Below are 22,730 nucleotides of genomic sequence, written 5' to 3'. Positions count from 1 at the left end.
CAAGCCACCGGTGGCCATAGCGGCAAAAACCGTAACTCCTACAGTAGACTCGATTCAACAGCCATAGGAAAACTCATTGAAACTCTGAGGATAGAAGGAACACCAACGATTTAGCTAGAAGTCATATATAACACTATTATTTTTTTTATTTGTCCACTTTACCCCTATTTTATAATTATCACTAGTTAATAGGCAACATTTATTTATTTTTTTGAAAGAATATAACTTTAATTATTATCACATGATGTAATATTTCTATGTTAATATTTCACAGTTCCCTTCTATTTCTTGAATAACTTCACCTAGAAAAAAGTCGTCAGCCCAAGATGATACTAAATAAAGAAAGGTGTGAAGAACAAAGAAAAGCTCAACCTTCTTACAATGGACAGGGATGAATCATTGCATCACCTTCAAAGTTCAAACCTAGTAAGGGCTTCCCAAGTAATCAATGCTTCAAATGGAGTGAAGTGATCAAGTTCAAGTTACTGCCCAGTAACTTGAGCATCTCATCATACCTATTACATGTACTTTATAACAACAACCTGCTCAACGTAAATACTTTGATGTCTTATTTAAGACCACCTACCAAAGAATGATGCATCATAAATTTATAATTGGTATCCTTTCATAATCAGTAAAAAATTTCACTTGTTTATTTAAGAAAAAAGATCCCAATGGTTAAACAAGTCTTGGAAACTTCAATATATAAAGATTATAGAACTACAACAGTGACCAAATATTAATAAAGCTAGAGAATTCATTGCTCTTTCTAGAAAATGTAGCCGCCATTTTCATCGGAGTTCCTGATGAAACGCCATCTTTGGAACTACATTGCAGATGACAAGGTTTGGATTCATAGTCCAAGTCTAACATAAGCATGGCTTGAATGCACCTCTATACCCATTTCTGTTCAGACAAAGATATAAGCTGCACAAGAGAAAATATACAAGAAATTAACTACAAAAACATTACCATGAGGCTGCAAGCACCATATGCTAACTATGATGGTACTTATAACATAATAAAACTTGTTGGCAACTGAGCTATTTTGCTACAAGTTTCTTTGATTGGAGGTGTTCGATGAGAATTTAGACAAAACAAATTTTTGAGGATGTATTCGATGAAAATTTAGACAAAACAAATTTTTGAGTAAGGCAAGTAATGCGATCATACCTAAGTATGGATTGTTAAGCTTTGTAAGGCTTCTCCTTTGCCTATAAAAAGGAAGATATTGTGATGTAAAAGAGTAAGAAAGAGAGTGTAATTTTTTGTAAAAGCATTCTGAAAAGATGATGAAGAAAAATTTTCTTTGTATTACTCTGTTTTTCTTTATTAAAGTTTGAGATTTATTTTCTTTTCATCTTTTGTCATGTGTTTGTTAAAGTCGAAGTTCCAGCTTTTGATTTTTTATTTTGTTGCTGGACATTTGGTATTTTTATATAAAATCATATTGCTTTGTTTTTCTGAATTCTTTCTATTTGGTTTGAGATATTTCTTTTGTATATCTAATTTTAATTTTAAACATCTATTTTTTATTTTAAAAAGAACATGTTATCAGAACTCCCTTTTGATTTTTCAACAGAACTGCTAACTGCTATATTTGTGGCATGGTCTTTGATCTCATTACAAAAGATCCCTCTAGTCACACATGCATGCTTTGAGACAACGACACAACTTGGTCCCGAAAATCATAAAATCTAACCCTACCCTCTATTTCTCTCCAATAACTTGTGTCATGTGAAGAAAGCTTACTCCCAAAAAACAATCAAGTTTCATCAGAATTGTGGTGTCACATTAGTAGTGTTCAGCATGATCAGCAAAACATTTGAAGCAGGTCGACAGTCACATGGGCGCACTGAATTCCTGCCCGCTTTAGACTCCAATAGAACATCAAATTTCAGCCTTAAACTCTTAGGCTGTCCTGCATCTTTTTTTTTGGATAATAAAAAATTTGGACCATTTCCTGACGTGCATTTCATCATATCAGAGTGCCAAGGTCCTTCGAGTTTATGCCTTTTCTTTTCAGCTATAGTGACAAATGCTGAATTAAATTCAAAGTTTGATTCTTTTCAACAGGAATACAATTCCTTTCGTGAAGAACATGAAGAAAAAAGCTTAAGACTGACCACAATGGAAGCAGGGTGGATGAGTCGCTTAGGATGATGCCCTATATTACTATAAGCGAAGAAACAATTGCAGCATCCAATATAGTCAAACTGTCCCTAAAAAAAAGTACTCAAGAGGAACAAAATCTTCAAGCTGTGTGCCTAGTGGACGGCAACACAGAAACGGAGATATCACCAAGAAAGTGAAAGTGGAAGTTTCAAATTTTGAAGGTGGGTTGAGCCAATGTTGTTTTGTGATTGGTCCATTCTATTGAATCTTATTTTGATTGGCATAGCAAGGGAGAAGATCCTATAATGAGGTCTGTCAAGATGAAGCTTGTTGAGTTAGCTAAAATACAGTGGTACCATTTGACTGTTGAGCAATACATGGAAGATTGAAGCAACCACCGTCAAATACATGGCAAGAGATAAAAGCTAAACTACAAGAAAAGTATATACAATATAATTACTAGGAAAGAATACATGAAGAAGGGTTTATACTTTGAAACAGGGAAGCATGTTTGTGGCTGAATAAATGCATCAGTGTGATGATTGGAATTTCTATAATGTAAGTTGTGGAAGATGTTGCAAAGGTATTAGCTAGATTCAAGGCTGGTATAAGAGCTGATATTAGGAAAGAAATGTTTAGGCAACCTGTGTATAGTGTAAAATATGCACTTCAAGTGGCCCTTGATGTGGAGGAATGTTTTAAGCAACTAATTACTAAAAAAATCTGGGGTCCTCTCCAGGTTGATAGCTTCAGAAAGATGTTCTAATGCAACTCGTAGCTCCAAATCAGATGCTTCGTGGCAATTTAGCCATTCAACAATGCAAAACCTTAAATTTATCCAGTAGTTCTGATTCCAAGGGTAAGGGTGTTGTATGCAAGTGCAGAGAAGTTGAACATACAAAATATCATTGTCCAAAAGAAAAATTGAACGTTATGAGTAAGCAAGTGGGATGAAATCTCCTTGTAAGACAATTTTGAGGGAAATTCAAGTGACTGTGGACATTATGCTGAAGACAATCTCATAGATGAAGGTGTTGATAATAACCTTCTCTCTGTTGCAAGACACATCTAGCAGCCACTAAATAGAAGAACAACATTAGTGCCATACTTCAATATTATAGAATTTGGTTCCTTGTGGGGATCAAATAAAGAAACTTAGTCATTGCTGGAGGAAGTTGTATGAATGTGGTATTTATATCCACAGTTGAACACCTTAAACTTCCATCCAAACCACATTTGCATCCATATAAGGTGGCTTGGTTCAGCAACTCCACTATTCTGATAACTAACCATATGCTAGTTAGTTTTAAATGTTGAGCATATAGTGATTCTATAATCTATACTATGTGATATTGTTTCTATGCAAGTAACTGACACACAATGAGATCAAGCTATGATGCATAATGAAAAAGAAAACACATGCATTTTTTATTGATAAGGAGACTTTTGTCTTAAAGTCCGTGATTTTGCTTGATATAAGAAAACATAATAGCAGAAGGCCACTTAAAGCTGAAAATGTGGATGAAAACTAGAGAAAAGGTCTTCATATTTTGATAAAGAAGCAATTTCAAGCTGAAAGTAGCAAATCAAAGGTTAAACTTTCATAATTGCAAAAGAAGGGCAGTTGATTGTACTGGCCTCCAGAACACCTTCTCAAGTAGTAGAATTGTTGTGTAATTTTTCAAATGTTGCTCCATATGAATTGCCTAATGAGCTCCCTACTTTACACACCATACAAGATGCAATTGATCTCATACCAGGGTCTCAATTGCCAAAATCTGCCAGCTAATTCCGACATTTCTCCAGATGAATTGCCTAATTAGCTCCCTCCCTTACACACCATATAACATGTAATTGATCTCATACCAGAGTATCAATTGCCAAATCTTCCAGCTTATTCTGATGTTGCCCCATTAATTGCCTAAGCTCTCTCCTTTATGCACTGTACAACATGCAATTGATCTCACAATGGGGTCGCAATTGCACATCACTGCCAACTTATCGCATGAATCTTAATGAGCATGCAGAGCTTAGGGGACAAGTAAATGAGCTACTTCCAAAGGCATTATATCTGAAAATGAAGTCCATATGTTGTCCCAGTTTGATTACACCAAAGAAAGATAGTTAGTGCAGGTTTCCTATTCCTCATCTTGATGATATGTTAGATGGAATGGCTGGTTCTACTATCTTTTCAAATATAGATATGCAGAGTGGATACCACCAGATACAAATTAGACCCAGAGATGAAGGGATTGAGACTGCTTTCAAGAGCAAAGATCATCTTTATGAATGGTTGGTTATGCCATTTGGACTTTCTAATGCTCTTAGCAGTTGGCACCTTTACACAGTTTATGAATCATGTTTTTCAACCCTTTTTGGTCATTCTCTTGTTGTGTACTTTGATATATTCTCATATATTGTAAAACCATAGAAGAACATATCTCCTGTTTACAACAGATCTCCACCAAGAGAAGCTCTGTTAATTTGAGAAATGTTCTTTTATGAGTTCAAGTGTAGTGTTTTTGGGTTTTCAGGGTGTGGAAGTTGATTTGGAGAAAGTGAAAGTTACTTGAGAATTGCTCAACTCCAATTATCTTGCATGCAGTTCGAACTTCAATGTTTTCACAAGTGTTCTATTAAAAATTTCAGCACTATAGTTGTGCCTATCACCAATTGCATAAAGAAGGGTTATTTTATTTAGACCAAAACAACTTCTAAAGCTTTTGAAGAAATTAAGAAAAGAATGACTTAAGCTTATACTTTACAATTACTAGATTTTTCTAAGGTATATGAAGTAGTTTTTGAGGAATCCCATGTAGGTATTAGTGGACTTCTAAGTCACAAATACCATGTATAGCCTATTTTAGTGAAAAAATAAATTAGGCTGGGTAGAAATACTCAACTATAACAAGGAAATCAACGTAGTAATTCAACCACTTTGACATTGGAGCTACGACTTGATTTCTCAGCAAATTATCTTGTATCTGACCATGAGGCTATCAAATGCATCAATTCTCAAAAGAAGTTGAATCATCACTCTGTGAGTTGGGTTGCTTTTTCATAAGATTGCTTTTAACTCGACAAGGTTGAGTGAGCCTTTCTGAGCTGGGGAGAAATGATGGAGTAAGGGTAGTGTATGTACAAATGGCGTGCCAAACTAATTTGAATAGTCTTGTTTTAATGTTCCATGCATTGGAAATTTGCAGGATTTTGACTTTCCAGAATGCCATGGAAGCTGTAGATTTACATAGGAGTATTTAGAGTCCCTGTTGGTTAAGAATACCTTTTTTTTTTTTAAGAAAGGTTAAGAACACTTTTTCAGATTACTTATTAAATTACTTACAGGTTAAGGTTTACTGGTTGGAGTCCAAACTTGAAAGGATAAGGAAACCTTTTGAGTCTAAAAATACCCATGTTTATAATGCTTTTGCTCAGTTTTTTATCAATAAGGAGTCCTGCATTTTTGCTTCTTGAGTTGTGTGATACAATGCTCTTGGTATGATCTGTAAAGATGTTTATCTAAGAAGCCTAAACAATTCAGTTGTTTATTTTGCCTACTGCATTTCTGCAACACAGCCTTAAAACCTTGCTTCCCGTGCTAAACCCAACCCTTCCGCCTTCACCCTTCAAAAACCCCAAAAAACCTATACCCTTATAAATTTGAACTTCTCAACATAACTTCTGCCCACTTTAGACTTCAACAAAAACCTTAAAATTTCAGCCTTAATATTGCAGAAACAATGATTAACAAGGTACATATTATTAGAGCAATGTCATGGTCCCAGGCATCTACCATTACACCCACAATTATCGGCCATATTACTCTAATTATAATTGGGTGACAAAAGACTAAGAATAAAAGAAATACTCGCCACAGAATCTTCTGTCAATAAAGACATAAGGATATTTTACAACTGAAATATTAAAGCAAACGGTTTTTGGAGAATATTTTGACAGTACTAGGTGTGGAGGTTGGTGGAACATGTGCAAACCCATAAAGACGATGGGCTTACATGTCCTGATGTTTGTCATGGCAGGAGTCTTAAACAAAGAGATCAATCTTAACAATATCAGCAGCACTCTATAAAACAACAGTTAATTTATAGCAATATGAATAAATATTTAATGGGAAAGATCCAATCTACATTATTGTGATATTTTTTGTTTCATATGGTTTACATCATATGCAACCAACTATTTCCAGTTGTATGTTGCAAAAGCATTGTAGTGCTCTAATTAAATCAAGTTCTCACTAATTCTGTATTTGTAAAAGTCCTTCAGAAGTGCAAGGACCCATGATGATGCCTGTAAGCATAGCTTTTACCTACCTAAATTTAAAGAATAAAACATTAGAAATTCTACATTGTGGAGATTCTATGATATTTGATAGTGTAAGCCTCCTGTTCTCAGAAAATTGTAGATCTTCTAAGATCTCTGAAATCTCCCAACTACCAGCTTGCTTCTGAGTGAAGAAAGGGAAAGAGAGGGGGGGGGGGGGGGAGCATGCTATGGGGATAGTGGAGACTGTATAAAAGTCTTCCATGACTAGTTAACTGTTGAACACACATATGACACTACTAATTGACTAAGCAAGCAACTACATAACAGATCATCCTGGGCTGCAGCACAAGCATACTTATCCCATTCAAACCAGGGCTTTATGTTATTGTTTCCACTTGAACCCTAAGATGCAGTGATATCTATTGAATTGAAGCTAAAACTGCATTACTTTTAGATACAATGTCCATACAAAATTATAAAATAAGCAAATGGTAAATAAAGAAGCAAAGGCAAGAAACAATAGAAATTGTACACACTCGGACAGGAAAACTTAAACATTACCAACCTGACGAGCGACCTGAGCCATCCTCCTATTATCTCTAGATGATTCAGCTATCATGCCTGACTTGAGTGACTCTGTAGAACCACTTGTTTTCTCCCCCATCTTTTTCTTCAAACTGCTAATGTTGGGAGAGGAATCACCATCTGGGCTGCTTGGTAATTCCCTTTTCCTTTTCCTTTGGAAGGTGTATTTGAGAAACTTATTATTCGATGATTGTGTAGGAACAGCTTCAGTCACATCAGGCTCTTTTGGAATTGGGTTTGACAGCAATACACCGGGAACATCAAAATCTGTTTTGCTAGGTGGAAACTCTAAATTCTCTGCAGATCCAATATCTTGTCCAGCCAACTCCAGTTCGTCTGTTGACAACTTATTGCTGTTTGTTGTCTGGAATGAACAAGTCCTGTCAAACTCTGATTCACTTTTGGTTTCTACAGATTCTGACTGTGTGAGCATTTCATTTGTACTTGAAGGTGATTTTGGGGCCACAAGGGGCATAGGATCCTTCTGAGATAAATTATCGATTGGCTTAGAATCTTCCTTAGTTTGAACAATGTCATCTACAGCCTGATGAGGATAAATCTTATAATCTCTACGTTTCCTATATCTTTTTATTCTTAATCTTCTAGGAATACCACCTCCATCATCCTTGGCTACATCTTGACTTTTCTCTACATCACAACCAATGTTAGCCATGGCAGTGAGGTTTTTATATGTATGATTATCTTCTTCCCTGATAAATATCTGATTCCTTACATTTTCAGCTTGCCCAAAACGAGACAGATTTCTTTTTCTTCGTCTTCTCCTAATCCTATTACCCGCTTCAATATCCTTGGCTACATCTGGACCTTTTTCTAAATCACAAATATTGTCAACCTTGGCTGTGAGTTGTTTACACATATCCTTATCTTCTTCATCTGCCTTGATAAATATCTGATTCTTCACATCATCAGCTTGCCCAGAGAGTGGCAGATTCCCACCTAAAAGGTGCCTTTCAAAAGCTCGAATCCTCTGTGTGCATCCATTTCTGTACAGCTCAGGCACTTTGCTTCTCATCACTATAGAGGCAAAGTCAGGATTGCAAACAAAGCACTTGTCTTTATGACAATCATTTTCACTGTAGCACTTATTCTCATCACATGTCCCATTCAAAGTTGAATTCTTCATCTCAATACTTGTGACTGGATCACATTGTAAGGCAGGTATAGCAGATATGGCCGAGCCAGAAGTACTAAGCCTATTATCCTCAAATGCAGTTATCCGAGTACCGTTTTCACCCATTAAATTTTGTTCACCCAAAGGCTGCATCTGGCTGTTTGTCACCTTTTCCAATTCATCCTGTAGTTCTCTCAACTCTGCTCTAAGGTCTTTTACTATATCCTCAGCTTCCCCAAGTTGTGCCTCTAGCTCTTCAATCCTTCTCTGTTGACTCAAGGATGTCATTTCTGCTTCACTAACCTAGAAACAAAGAACTGGTTAATAAGGGAGTTTTTTAAACTAGTTGCACAAAAAATAAAATAAACAAAAGAATAAGTAGATTGAGGTAGAGTGAGCATAGCAGGTTGAAGTTGAAAAAATCAAAGAAGACCTACTTTACTTAACTAACTAAACTTGGTATATTTAACCAACTCTATAAGAGTTGATCCCAATCTTCATGCCAGCTACTTTAAGCTGATGCTAAACAAAGTTCACCAGCAATTTTTAGTGAGATAACTAATATTTAGGTGAAAATAGCAACATTTAAAAACTAAGCCAACAAATTAAACTGCAAACTATCTGAAAGGGTTAAAGCTTTTTGAGCACTGTGAATTCTAAATTACATATATTAGCTGTTCTCTATGTTTGATTCTGAATGTCTACCTCAATATGATATCAAGACTCAAGAAAAGATCCTGCGTTTCAATAATGATTTCTTCCAGAGCTATCAAATCATAAACATAGTTGGTTGGAGGAGTTCAAGTACATAGAACCCAATCAAAACAAAAGAAATTTCAAGGTTGAGACTGGAAGCTAGGATCTCAATCCTAACCCTGCCCAACTCTTTAGCACTTGAGTGAATAATAAGAACAACACTTGAGGGAAAATTGGAACACAGCTAAAAATGAACTCCACTAAGCATTTGCAATGAAAAGAAAACCAACTTTCATTCGTGAAATGCCATCAAATAAACAATAAGATTAAAGTTCAGAAACATAATTAAGAAGAAATTTTAATGATTTCACATATTTTCCAGCATTGCGCATTTGCACTGATTTTGAAAATCACAACTTTAGTTACTTACATAAACATCAAGTCCAATGATCTTGACTCATTCAGGAAAAAGAAAAATACAATCCATGCTTTTGAAATTCAACAGCATGGAAATCAGTACAGATCATAAAAATCATAGATAGGCATTGCATAGTATAAGAACTCTTGGTACTTCAAAAAATGGCTAGCATTTTTAGTGCCGCAACACACAATATTCTGGCACAAGACCATTTATCTGAATTAACAGCAACAAGTATCAATGCGGTGATTGAAAATTAAGGAACAATCATAAATAATTCAAAGAACAAAACCACTGAAACTTTACAAGCATATCTCCATTAACAATAACAAAGATTGTGGAGTTCACAAATCATTTATTTTAGCACAACTACAACCCTAGTTCTTAATTGTATTAGTTTGTTTGATTCATCAATAAAAAATCCTTCAATTCCAATACGAGTAATATGAAGGAGTACACCAGACATCAATCATTAACACCAAAGAAACCATATGAGAAAAGGAAATGACAATAAATATATGAAGGATTCTCACATTACAATGAGTGATCAACACAAGAGGTGCTCAAACAATCCACACGGATATCGTAATTACAGAGTACTAAATAAAATAAATCAGTGTCCAAACCCAAACCACCAAACAGTAATTCACACAAGACCATAATCACCAGCAATCACCCAGACTAAAACCACCCCCTCCACCACCACCAACAAGGTAAAATGGGAAAAAGAAAAAGGTTTTACCTTAGAATCCAGCATCTGTTTGAGCCTAAGAAGCATACGAAGCGACTCGTCTTTTGCGGCAAACAGCTCTCGCTGATACCGCTGCGCTTTCCTCTCGGACACCATTATCCTCGCCGCCGCCTCTTTCGCCGTATTCAGTATTATATCGGCGTAGGCCTTCTTCAAAGCCGTCAATTTCTGCCCAAAAACAAAACAAAAACGAAACGGTAAAAAATAAGTAAAAGAAAACGCAAAAAGAAAATCGGTATCAACCCCCATTTCAACATGGAACCATTGAGATCCCTTCCAAATTCAAGCAAAAAGCAGTTGGAAGTGGGGAGGAGGATGTTACAGTTGGGGGGCGAGATAGATGGGGAGGGCAATGAGGTAATTTTACCTCGGAGTCGGCCATGGGAACCGAGAATGAAGAGAAGTGTTAGTTAGTTCTGGTTAAGAACAAAGTTGTTAAAGGGGGAAAAACGGAGGGAGGCTTTCTTTTTTTTTTATGTTGTTATTTCGCAAGCTGCTGTCTGTTAGGAACAGAAAGACCTGTCTACATCTTGCTATTACTCAATTGCCCCTGGAGTTTTTTTAATTACGATGTTGCCACCATCTCAAACAACAAAACCGTAGCTCCGGTGCCGCTTTTTGATTGCATTGATCTCGTTTCCTCACGGGGGCGCGCGCCAGGAAGGCGGGGCCCACAGAGTTTTACTCGGTGATGACGTGGATGGGTAGTCCCGGGTACGCCTGTTTTTCAAAACGTGGCTGAACGCGTGTCGTGGTCTGGTGGAGATTTGATGGGGAAGTGTGCAATTGGGAAGCGCGGGGGTGCAGTGGTTTTTGCGGTGTTGATAGCGGGCCTACGGTGGGGCAGTTAGCAGTGAAGCAGGGAAGTGTGACTCTTTAAACGAAAGGATTAATCTGTTGATATGATTAAAGTTGGATCATGGATGGCTAAATTGATGGACTTTCAAATTATAGGGATTAATTTATAATTGCAGACAAATTTCAAGGGCCATTCCGTCATTTGCCTCGACGGAAAGCAGATGAACAATACAAAACGACGCGATGTACAATCAAGCGTTAAACAATCAATAATCTATAATATATAGGAGGAAATTAAAAAGATAACTTATAATCAGATAAAATTAGCTCTAATAAAAATTAAAATTATTATCTAAATAATAAAAAAAAATTATGTAAGTCTAGTTTTAATGCATCATAATTTTCCATCTCACAAAATTTTTAATCAAATTAGGACTCTTGATTGAGAAAACAATATAGTCTTATTTCTCCTTTATATGATGTGGTCTAGTTGTTTTTAATAGCATTTTACTTTTAACCTCCATATTCTTAAAAACAAAAAATAAAAGAAAAATCTAATGAGTTTAAATTTAATAAATTAGAACTATATTTTTACTAAAAATTTAATATTAATTAAATATAATTATATTGAATTTAAACTTATTAAATATATTTTTTTAATTTTTATACATAAATATTGTAATAATAAATAATTTGACACTTAAATATAAATTTTACCCATCATTGATAATGGAAGCTTGTTTTCATTTGGCTACTATAGCCTTTTGCCTTGAAAATAACCAAACAAATGAATAATCTATCATAGTTTTGCATATAGGATGGCAAAACTAATGCGTAATGGATACTACATATCTGTTGTTTTTCCGGACCTTCCATCAGAATATATTAAGTTTTTTTAGTAGGAAATTGAGAGAGTTTAATTCAGAAAATTCCAATTTCAATTTTAATATAGTTACTGTTAAGCTAAACTCACGATTATGATTAAAATTATCTTTAATTAAGACTGTATGGATTATTTTTTACTCCCATTTAAGAGTTTTTTGTTTTAAACATGTTGTGACCTTATATATTATAGTTTTGGAAATTGAGAGAGTAGAATTGAGATTTTTCAAATTTAGTCAGATATAATTACTGTCAAATTAAATCTGTAAGTATAAATATTATAACTTTTAAATTCAAATATTATAACTCTTTATTCTGCATTTTATCAAATAATTAATGTATAAAAAATAAAGTTGGAGTTGACCGATGCATACTGTTTTTAAAATTTATTTGATAATTCTACAATATTAAATAATTTTTTTAAGAAATTTAAGAATAAAATAATAAAATAATTAATGTAACTCAATAGATAAGAGAAAATGAAGAGAGAATAAGGAAAATGATTGTATCTTTAATTTGTGAAAATGAAGCCTAGATGCAAAAAGGAGCTATTAGAAAAATTAGTATATGCAACTGCTAAAATATTTGTAACTGATATATATCTCAAGAAATCTGTTATAATCTCACAACAATTATAAGAGTTTTGACAGAGTAAAACATAGCAGCTCATCATGCAAAGCATTAATTAAAAAAAAATCCAAGCTAAATTATCATAGAATTCAGGATAAAAAATCTAAAATGGCGAGAGAAAAAGTAAAAAATAAATTGTCAAGTAATTGCACACCATGCAAAGCATTCTTTTTTCAAAACTTAGATGTAATCCGGAACAAAATATATTACAAATTTAAAATAGTTGCATATTAAAGATCATCTGTTTTCCCGCAGATTGCGTGCCAACTATTTGTTAAAAGGAGAAAGAGAAGAGCTTAATGCAGAAAAGACTTGCCTATATAGTCTGAAACTCAATTGGAGAAGAGCTTAATGCAGAAAAGACTTGCCTATATAGTCTGAAACTCAATTGGAGATTTGCAATTCACAGCTGTTGCTAATTGTAAATCTCTGCTTGAGATCACTTTGCCATTTATTTCTTCGAGACTCAAGCGGAGAGATGAAAAACAAATCAGTTGCATATTTGATGGTGTGCGTTTTAGTTTTGTTTAAGATGGCTCAATTGCAAGTAAATGCATGCTGCTGCTGATCGTTACTCTGCCTATTTAACCAAATGCCGAAAAGAAAGTCTTTCTTTCCTATACGATTTTACATGCTCAAGCCAGTGCAATATCGCTATACTATTAGACGTACGGTTGAGTATAGCGATTTTTGTAGTAATTTACTTGTCAATTGTTCATTTGTTAATATTTTGTTTTGACATGAGAATTGATTCTTAAATTTTATTTGGCATTCCTGAAAAAATGTGTTGATAATATTTTCTTTTTAACTGATGTTGTCAGTAAAATTCTTTAAATCTTCGTTTAGAATTAAAAATTTTATAAAAATTTAATTTAATTTTTTAAAATTTTTTATTTTAAATAAAAGAATTTAATACTTTTTAATTTAAAATTTTCTTATTTTTAAAAAAATTGAATTTTTATATAATTTTATAAGAATTTATTTAAATTATTATTATTTTAAAAATAATTCATGTCAAACTAAAAATAAATGATTAATCAAATATTAAATCTACAAAAGAAAAAAATAAAATAATTGATATTTATATATAACTACTTTTCGAAACTCAAATAAAAAATATTCATAATTAAAAAATAAAAAAAAATTATAAAATTGATTAAGAAAAAAAAATATTAAAGTGATAGTCAACAAGATACTAACTACCTCATTCGTGCTTTTACAGATTATTTATGATCAAATAGAAACTTTTCATTCTATTATTATGAAATATTATTAATAAATTATAATTTAATTCTTAATACTTATTAAACTTTTAGAACAGTTCCTATATTTTTAAATTTAATTTTTAAAATTTTGTTTGCTGAATAAAATGCCTCCTAATTTAAAATTTATATTTTATAATTAAAATTAATTCCAACATATTTTTAACCTAATCGCTAAATATTATAATCACAATACTGAATCTATATATTTATATAATCTCAGTGTTTATTAAATTTTAATATTTTATATGTAAAAAATAATAAAATTAAATTAAATAAAAAAGATATTATTTTTTATAATTAAATAAAAAAATAATTGAGCATGAAAAAATTAGGCAATAAATGATTATTTAGACTTAGATGTGGATGCATATTGTGTTAAAATTATTAATTTAATTTTTATTTTATTACTTTTTTTAATATAAGGTAAATTTTAATAAATAAACAGAAAATTAGTCTTTTATAATATTTAGAAATTAATTTATAAAAGTATAAGATTAAATTATAACTAAAGTAATTATTTTATTAATAAAAATTTTATAAATGAATTAAAAAATATAGAAACTAAAATATATATTTTATTAAATTTTAAAAATTAAAAATAAAATTAAAAATTATTTTCACTTAAATTTTAAATATCATATCAATATTTATTAATAGTGTTAAAGGAAAAAGTCTCATTTTATTAATTATATAAAACTATAAAATATTTTATCTCACAAATTAAATTATAAAAACTTACTTAAAAATATATTATATTTTTTAATATTTCTATGTTTTTTAATTTATTTTTTTGCAATTTTCCTATATTTATTAATTTTTGAAATTAATTTTTACTTCAAATTTTATTTATAATTAAAATATAAAAAATAAATATATAGTTAATTTAACTATCTAAATAAATAGTCTCGTTCCATTTCCAAAAAAAAAAATAGTCTCGTAATAAATTTTTAAGATTAATGTCATAGATAAAATTAATTTTAAAAATTAATTATACTCATTGCTCATAAATTAAGTATAATTAAAAAATCAATATTAGAAAACTTATTAAATCTATAACAAATAAAAAATTTTAATATTTTACGTTACCTAATTATTTAAATATTATGTTTTGTTGAATGATTTATCATTTTGTGGCCTCTTGGTTTAAGATTGTAAACTATTTCTATGTAGTTATGAGGAAACAATGTGTGTTTTTGTTCATAGATCTGCAAATGATGTCGCTCATATTCTAACAATATCGGCTCATTCTGAATCGGGTCAAGAAGTTTGGGTTGATGTCCCTCCTACTCATATTGTTTCTCTATTCTCTTTGAATTAATTTATCTGTTCTTTTTGAATTAATGAAATTTTCTTATTTTTAAAAAAAATTATTAATAAAATAGTAAAAATATTTACAAATAAAATATTTATAACAACTATCCCCTTCCCTCCATGCCTGTGTATAGTGCTCAAATAGCTCACTAACCAGAAATTACTTAATGTATTTTATCTAATGTAATTTATTTGTTAATTATGAATTCAATATAGTAGCTTTTTTTTTTTTCCTGGAATACAAAATACAAATTTAGAATTAATCAATTCTTACATCAGAATGAAAGAAATCACAATTGAGCAATTGACAAGTAAATGATTATAAAAATTGAAATTGCTTTCTTATTTTATGCTCCTTATCTTAGAAATTATAATCAACCCAAAAATTAAGGTTGCATGTCGAATTTGAGATCATTGTCAACATCAATTTGTGTCATATCCTCTTGTTTCTCTGTAATAAATCAAAAGCACATCAATAACCAGAATCAAAATTTATTTAACATTAATATAAAATTTGTAATTTTAATGTTAAATATATATTTTTTTATATTAATAATATGCCGTTGTTATTAAAATTATATAATTTTTTTATATCAATAAATAATTATTAAATTAAATTAAATAAAACTTAAAAATCAATGTATATGAACGTACCGTCGTGTACAAAGATATGGCATTCATTTGAGCATGTAAAATCACATAGATGAGGAAGGCTCCCTTTTCGACATCTGGTTAAACAGGCCAAGAAACAGTCAGCATCAGCATTTACTTGCAATTGAGCCATCTGCAAAACTAAAACGCACACTATGAAATATGCAACTAATTTATTTTTCATCTCTACACTTGATGAGGATTTTGCCATGAGTATTATTTATATAATCCAAGAAATAAATGGCAAAGTGATCTCAAGCAGAGATTTAAAATCACCAACAACTGTGAATTGCAAATCTCCAATTGAGTTTCAGATATTATATATGTAAATTTTTTTCTATATTAAACTTTTCTCCTTCTCCTTTGAAAAAAAAGTAAGAACTAAATTTTCTGAAAGATATATGGTTTTTAACATGCCACTGTTTTAGATTTGTGGTAAAAATTTGTCTCAATCTAAATTCTCATGGATTTAAAATACAGGTAAGTTAACTCTAAGTTTACCTTAAAAACTTCTCAAAACCTGCAATATATTGTGTTGTAAATTATATTTAAATTTAGAAAGTAGACCGTTTGATTTGGTGTACAAATATATATTGACTTTTTCTCTCGCTTTTGAATCGCTAATTTTATGATATATTTTTCAAGTTTTTTATTAATAAATGTTTAAGCTAATTATAGCAATAATCATGAGTTTATATACTTATAATAACAAATTCCATTAACTTCAATATCAGTAAATATAAGACTCACTGCATGAGTTAAAATTCATTAATTATTTATTTTTATGCTTTTTTTTTAAATTATATAAGTCTATATTCATGGGCATTATCTTTTTCTAATATTTTCAATAAAATCAACTATTATAAATTCTACATTTTTCTAATATTTTTCCAACTCATATTCTACAAAGATTGAGTATATAAGATGTTTCAATTTTAATAGGTGAAAAATAATTTAACAAGTATAAATCTTTTTAGTGGAATATAATTTATCATAAAAATAAAACTAGAAAATCGTATATGGCATAAAATTATTATTCTTGCTTTTAGATTGTAAATAATAAAAAAAACTAAAAGTGGATTTTTTAAAAAAAATTATTACAGTAATTGAGATAAAATTAAAACTCCAGTACAACATATTGTATATATGTATTTTTTTTCAAATATTGTATATATGTAATAAAAGAATTTAATTAAATTATTATATATTTTTTTATAAAAAATATTAATTTTTAATTATTTTTTATTTTAAATATGGTAATTAATAAAAAGTCAATATAATTATTTTTTTTATAACTATATTAATTCTAAATAGGTAATATTTCAGGTGCACAAATGGGGCTTTTTTTTTATAACGGAAGTTCTAAATTCTGTTTACCGCCAAAGAGGTTCTCGCTTACATTCATAATCTGTTAAACATTCGGGTCAAGTCCATGACGATGCTTAACCCGCCTAACCGGCTCCCTTACCTGTTTATCCACAAAAAGCTCTACGTGTCTTTCTTCAAGCTAGTTCAAACTTGAAAGCTCTTACTTCTCTCCTCCTCCGAGCTCATAAGCTCAATTTCCCGAGAAAATTCTGCTCAAATTTCTATTATAGAATCTTAGTTTTCCTCAGAAAATTGCTTTCCTACCTTAGCAAGCTCCCCAGCAATCCACAATTGGCTCTGACGGTCTCATGCTATCCAAATTACCAAAATGGCCATCTTGTCCCATCTATGGATTCTGAATCCTTCGCCCATCTCCACAGAACTCGTTAAACCCAAGTCTAAACCTCCTTGCTTCTCTTTCTCTAGTTTCCCGGTCCACCGACGGCTCATTTCAGTATCTGGCGAGCGGAGAACCTATTCTGGCGCTGGAAAAGCTCGGGCCAAAACTAAAGAACTTGTCCTCGGCAATCCGTCAGTCGTCGTTGAGAAAGGCAAGTACAGCTACGACGTTGAAACCCTAATCAACAAGCTCAGCAGCCTCCCTCCGCGTGGCAGCATCGCGCGTTGCCTTGAAGTCTTTAAGAACAAGCTCTCCCTAAACGACTTTGCTTTGGTCTTCAAGGAATTCGCCCAGCGTGGGGACTGGCAGAGATCGCTTCGCCTTTTCAAGTATATGCAGCGCCAGATCTGGTGCAAGCCCAACGAGCACATATACACAATCATGATTAGTCTATTAGGCCGAGAAGGCCTCCTTGAAAAATGCGCCGAGATTTTCGAAGAAATGCCGACACACGGCGTACCGCGTAGTGTCTTCTCCTACACGGCTTTGATAAACTCTTACGGGCGTCACGGCCAGTACGAGGTCTCACTTGAGCTTCTAGAGAGAATGAAAAAAGAAAAGGTTCCCCCCAGTATACTTACTTATAATACGGTGATAAATTCTTGCGCTAGAGGTGGGTTAGATTGGGAGGGTCTGTTAAGTTTATTTGCTGAAATGAGGCATGAAGGCGTACAGCCTGATATTGTTACTTATAATACTTTGCTTAGTGCTTGTGCTAATAGGGGTTTAGGGGATGAGGCTGAGATGGTTTTTCGAACAATGAATGAAGGAGGAATGGTGCCTGATATAACAACTTATCGTAATCTTGTTGAAACATTTGGCAAATTGAATAAGTTAGAGAAGGTTAGTGAATTATTTAAGGAAATGGAATCCAGTGGCAATTTACCTGAAATTTCATCATATAATGTGTTGCTAGAGGCATATGCAAGCAAAGGGAACATTAAGGATGCTATGGGGGTGTTTAGGCAGATGCAAGAGGCTGGTTGTGTTCCAAATGCTGTAACCTATACTATGCTGTTAAATTTGTATGGGAGACATGGGAGATACGATGATGTTAGGGAGCTTTTCTTGGAGATGAAAGTTAGTAACACAGAACCTGATGTGGCAACATATAATATACTTATAGAGGTGTTTGGTGAGGGCGGGTATTTTAAGGAGGTAGTGACATTGTTTCATGATATGGTGGAGGAGAATGTGGAGCCAAATATGGGGACTTATGAGGGGTTGATATATGCTTGTGGTAAGGGAGGGCTACACGAAGATGCTAAGAAGATTTTACTTCATATGGATGGGAAAGGAATAGTGCCAAGCTCCAAGGTATACACCGGTGTTATTGAAGCGTATGGACAGGCTGCATTGTATGACGAGGCTCTTGTTATGTTTAATACAATGAATGAAATGGGAAGCAAGCCGACTGTTGAGACTTATAATTCGTTAATTTATATGTTTGCAAGTGGCGGACTTTACAAGGAATCTGAGGCTATGTTGTGGAAAATGGGTGAATCTGGGTTTGCACAGGATAGGGATTCTTTCAATGGTGCGATTGAAGGTTATAGACAAGGAGGCCAGTTTGAAGAAGCTATCAAGGCTTATGTTGATATGGAAAAAGCAAGATTTCAACCTGATGAGCGGACCCTTGAGGCCGGTTTGAGTGTTTACTGCACTGCAGGTCTTGTTGATGAGAGTGAGGAGCAATTCCGGGAAATTAGAGCTTCTGGAATATTGCCCAGTGTTATGTGCTACTGCATGATGCTGGCTGTTTATGCTAAGAATAATAGGTATGGGTTACTCATCCTTCTAGCAGTTGTTTTATTCTTATTGAAATTTGTTTAAAGTTCTGGCTATGTTAGTCTTATATTGATTGTCACCTGTGAACTTAGCATTAGGGATATACCAAAACTGAGAGAAAACATAAGTTGTTAGAGTCTATCTTAGCTAGGTTGCTAGACTGTAAAAGTGGCACCTTATGAGGGAAACTATAGTTAAGTCTATATTTTTTAATATTTACACATTGTGCAAGGAATATGCTTAATGATGTCTAGAATAATTTATGCTTCCAGTTTGCATTCCAAAACTTTATGATGGAGGTGAAAATGCATGAGATGGTTTCTGTGATCTTAACTGTGATCCCAGTATCTGTTCTGTTTTATATTTTCCATGCCTATCCAATCAGTGCCATCATTCTCTTCATATTTCATTTCTTCAATCCCTAAAGTTGCATTTCATAAGCTGTCTTGACATTTTCTTTCGAGGCTATTATTAATTCAAAGCTTGGAAAGATATCTTGAACAAACTGTGCACTCTTTGGGACTGCTGGAAAATCAGTTGTCCTAGTTCAGATTTCAAATGTTATGAGCTCTATTGATGTGTAAATGTCCATTCATGTACAGTTACTTCATGAAGGAAGAAAATAATCTGAAAAAATTTGCTGTGATAAAATAAAAGATTTGTCTTACTGGCCTTGAAATTTCTTTGAAGAAAAGAAGATCAGAGATACACAGGATTAGTTTAGATTGGTGCTATATCCCTTTTTCATGTCAAACAGAGCGAGATACATGTTTCTGTATCTGCATTTTGTCGCTAGATCATGAGGATTGGAAGGGGAAAAAAAACCTTGGTGGTTCTTGCATCTTTCCTTTTTGTTTTATATGCATAATCCATAGCCCCTGTGCAAGTGCAATTTTGTAGCTGTTCATAAGTGAAACGTTGATGCAGATGTTGTGGCATGCCAAAATAAAAACTTCAGTGAGCTGTGGGTATTAGTTCATGAAAAAATTAATTCTAACACAGTAACCTCCTAACAGATGGAGTGATGCCTATGAGGTGCTTGATGAGATGGCAACAAATAGGGTATCAAACATTCATCAAGTGATTGGGCAGATGATCAAAGGAGATTATGATGATGACTCTAATTGGCAAATGGTCGAGTATGTCTTTGACAAACTCAACTCTGAAGGATGTGGTCTGGGGATGAGGTTTTATAACACTCTTTTGGAAGCACTTTGGTGGTTGGGTCAGAAAAAACGGGCTGCAAGAGTGCTCAGTGAAGCAACCAGGCGAGGTCTTTTCCCTGAACTCTTTCGTAAAAGCAAACTTGTATGGGCTGTGGATGTGCACAGGTATTATAAGATTGATCTCTTTTCCAAATTATCTTCTTCCTTACATTTTTCTGCGCAAACTTTGTAATGTTATGGATGACTTTTTTAGGATGTGGGAAGGTGGTGCATGCACAGCAATATCTGTTTGGCTCAATGATATGTACAAGATGTTCTTGGCAGGGGTAGATCTTCCTCAGCTAGCATCAGTTGTTGCAGTGTAAGTCGATTCTCCTCAGTACATTTCATTTTCTAATTCTTTAAGAGATGGGAAGACTTGACTAGCATAGCAAGACATCAATTTGAAGTCAGCTCATTAAAGCTCTCATTCCAAATTACTATCAGCTATGTGACTTTTCTTACCTTTTAGCTTTATATGGATCATCATAGAGTATCTTGAGTTCTTCAGCTCCCATGTTGGTCAATTGTAAAGTGTGGGATGGCCCTGCATGGTGTTATAGCCTTTCATCTGCTATTTTAAGCTTATGAGTTGGGTGCCTTTAAGTGGTAGTAGAGAAAGCCACACTATAATGTGTGTTGCTGTTCTTTCTCAAGTATGTCAATTTTGTCTCGGAGTGTCCAACTCAAGTGACCCTGTGGGGTAGCTGTGTTCATTTGGTTCAATATGGTTTTATATGGCATAGAGAAACGTCTACCTATTAGTTTAAACTATTTTGTTTGATGCTGTAAGTAACAAATAATGTCAACCTATGATTCTTATCACCCTTCTCTTCTTCTTATAGCACCTTGAACTTTGATAAAATCATTCTCCTTAATGGTGCATTTAGGGACCTAGTCTCTCATGACAGAACTCTCTTAATACACATTCATGTGCTTCGGCATGTTTGGCTGTTGGGCTATGAAGCCACTTGAATCAATATCCGTTGCTCTATGTTTGTGTTATGGAAATTGGAGAAGGTTAATAAATGAACTCGGTTGGTAATAATTAGTTTGTATCTCTGTGGATACAAAATGGCTGACTCGAGAATAATTTGAGATTGAGTCCCTAGTGAATTTGTTTATGGCTAACGTGATGTGAATTGATCAATTTAGTCAAAATGCTGTTGTGCATGTTGGAGGTATTAGTGGTGGTGTTACGAGTATTAAAAATACTGTTAGAAGAGGATATTCTTTAGGTACAAGCTGCACACTGTAACTGCGTGAGAGAGGGAAAAGTTGTTGGGAGATTGACCTGTGTTATGTCATTTGGGTTTGATTTTCATTTTGTGTTTTGTGCATTGTCAATTATATTGTTTAAACCTCTATTCTCTAAGTAATGGCAACATTTCCTTTCCTTCTGAGCAGACGGGGGCGGATGGAGAAAAGCTCTGTTTCACAAGAATTTCCCCTTGTGAAGGCAGTTTACTCCTTTCTTCAGGATAATGTGTCATCGTTATTTTCTTTCCCTGTATGGAATAAGGGTCGCATTACCTGCCAGCGGTCCCATCTCAAGCGCATTCTTTCTGGCACAGATTCAACTTCAGATGAAAACAGAAAAGATGAATTTATTGCTTTAAGTAACTCCCCTCTTTCTCTCCCTAGCACAAGAACATCAACAAGCAATGTCAATAGTCAACATGAGAATCCCAATTCTGAAACAAGAACGGAGCTTGTGACGAGCAGAGTTTAAATTTTATATACTAAATTAACCATCCGCATTTCATGCTCGGAAAATCTTTCTCCCAATTTCAATTAAAAAGATGCACACCAAGAAATGATCTTCTACTGTTGTATCTTCTGATGTTTCCACTGGTGGAAGATAAGGTCGTTTCTAAAGGTGGATATCAGCTCCGTAGTTCACCAAATTGCAGAATGAATCAGTGTTCGCGAGGCAGTCTCTGTTGCTTACCACTTTGATTTAAATACACTAGGCAAGTCTAGATTTAACGGTGAGAAGAGGTCAGCTGATGAAAAGGATTTTTAGCAGTAGTTTATTATTCTTTACATGTAAATGGATTTTGGTTATTCTATTATTTGGGGAAAAAAAGTTAAAAAGAGTTCAGGTTTTGCAAAAACTTGAAAAATCCATTCACCTTACCAGCGTAAAAACTAATTGATGGAAATCAGGTACTGATTCAAACTTAACAGGAAGTTTTCTTCAGGTTGCTAGCAGAAAAGGCAGTCTTCTTTGATGAATCATTCTAAACGGGATTATGTTCTTGTTGACACCAAATAAAATTATACTGTAAATTTAGTTCTGATCCAACAGCTATGCTGCTATAACACTTCCAAGAAATTGATGTCCTGTCAAATGGCTGTTTGTCTGGTCAGGTACAGGTTCAGAGTGGTACGTGATGAAAGAATCTTTCTAAGGTGGAAGAAGGACTCGCTTGTTTATTGATGGTGAGTTCT

The 22,730-nt window shown here is 33.3% G+C and overlaps 2 protein-coding genes across 3 annotated transcripts; one reads left to right on the top strand and one right to left on the bottom strand.

Moving 5' to 3' along the window:
• Positions 1 to 596: 596 nt before the first annotated feature.
• Positions 597 to 10,493, bottom strand: LOC110617629. 2 transcript variants are annotated; one of them, XM_021760551.2, is made up of 5 exons: positions 10,346 to 10,493; positions 9,970 to 10,146; positions 6,962 to 8,416; positions 1,174 to 1,214; positions 597 to 927 (listed from the first exon to the last, which is right to left on the bottom strand). In XM_021760551.2, exons 1-4 carry the CDS (start codon positions 10,358 to 10,360, stop codon positions 1,188 to 1,190), a joined length of 1,674 nt encoding a protein of 557 aa, XP_021616243.1. In that variant the 5' UTR covers positions 10,361 to 10,493; the 3' UTR covers positions 597 to 927; positions 1,174 to 1,187. The 2 variants fall into 2 exon arrangements, with proteins under 2 accessions (XP_021616243.1, XP_021616242.1); XM_021760550.2 differs by lacking the exon at positions 1,174 to 1,214.
• Positions 10,494 to 16,987: 6,494 nt separating this feature from the next.
• Positions 16,988 to 22,375, top strand: LOC110617311 (pentatricopeptide repeat-containing protein At1g74850, chloroplastic). The gene is made up of 4 exons (XM_021760028.2): positions 16,988 to 19,061; positions 20,088 to 20,402; positions 20,491 to 20,598; positions 21,684 to 22,375. The coding sequence occupies exons 1-4, from the start codon at positions 17,212 to 17,214 to the stop codon at positions 22,006 to 22,008; spliced, it is 2,598 nt and encodes an 865-aa protein (XP_021615720.1). The 5' UTR covers positions 16,988 to 17,211; the 3' UTR covers positions 22,009 to 22,375.
• Positions 22,376 to 22,730: the final 355 nt, after the last annotated feature.

This window comes from Manihot esculenta, chromosome 6, assembly GCF_001659605.2.
Source record: "Manihot esculenta cultivar AM560-2 chromosome 6, M.esculenta_v8, whole genome shotgun sequence".
In the NCBI taxonomy this organism is placed as follows: domain Eukaryota; kingdom Viridiplantae; phylum Streptophyta; class Magnoliopsida; order Malpighiales; family Euphorbiaceae; genus Manihot; species Manihot esculenta.
Note: the sequence above shows the minus strand (reverse complement) of the source record. Positions and strands in the feature narration are given on the sequence as shown.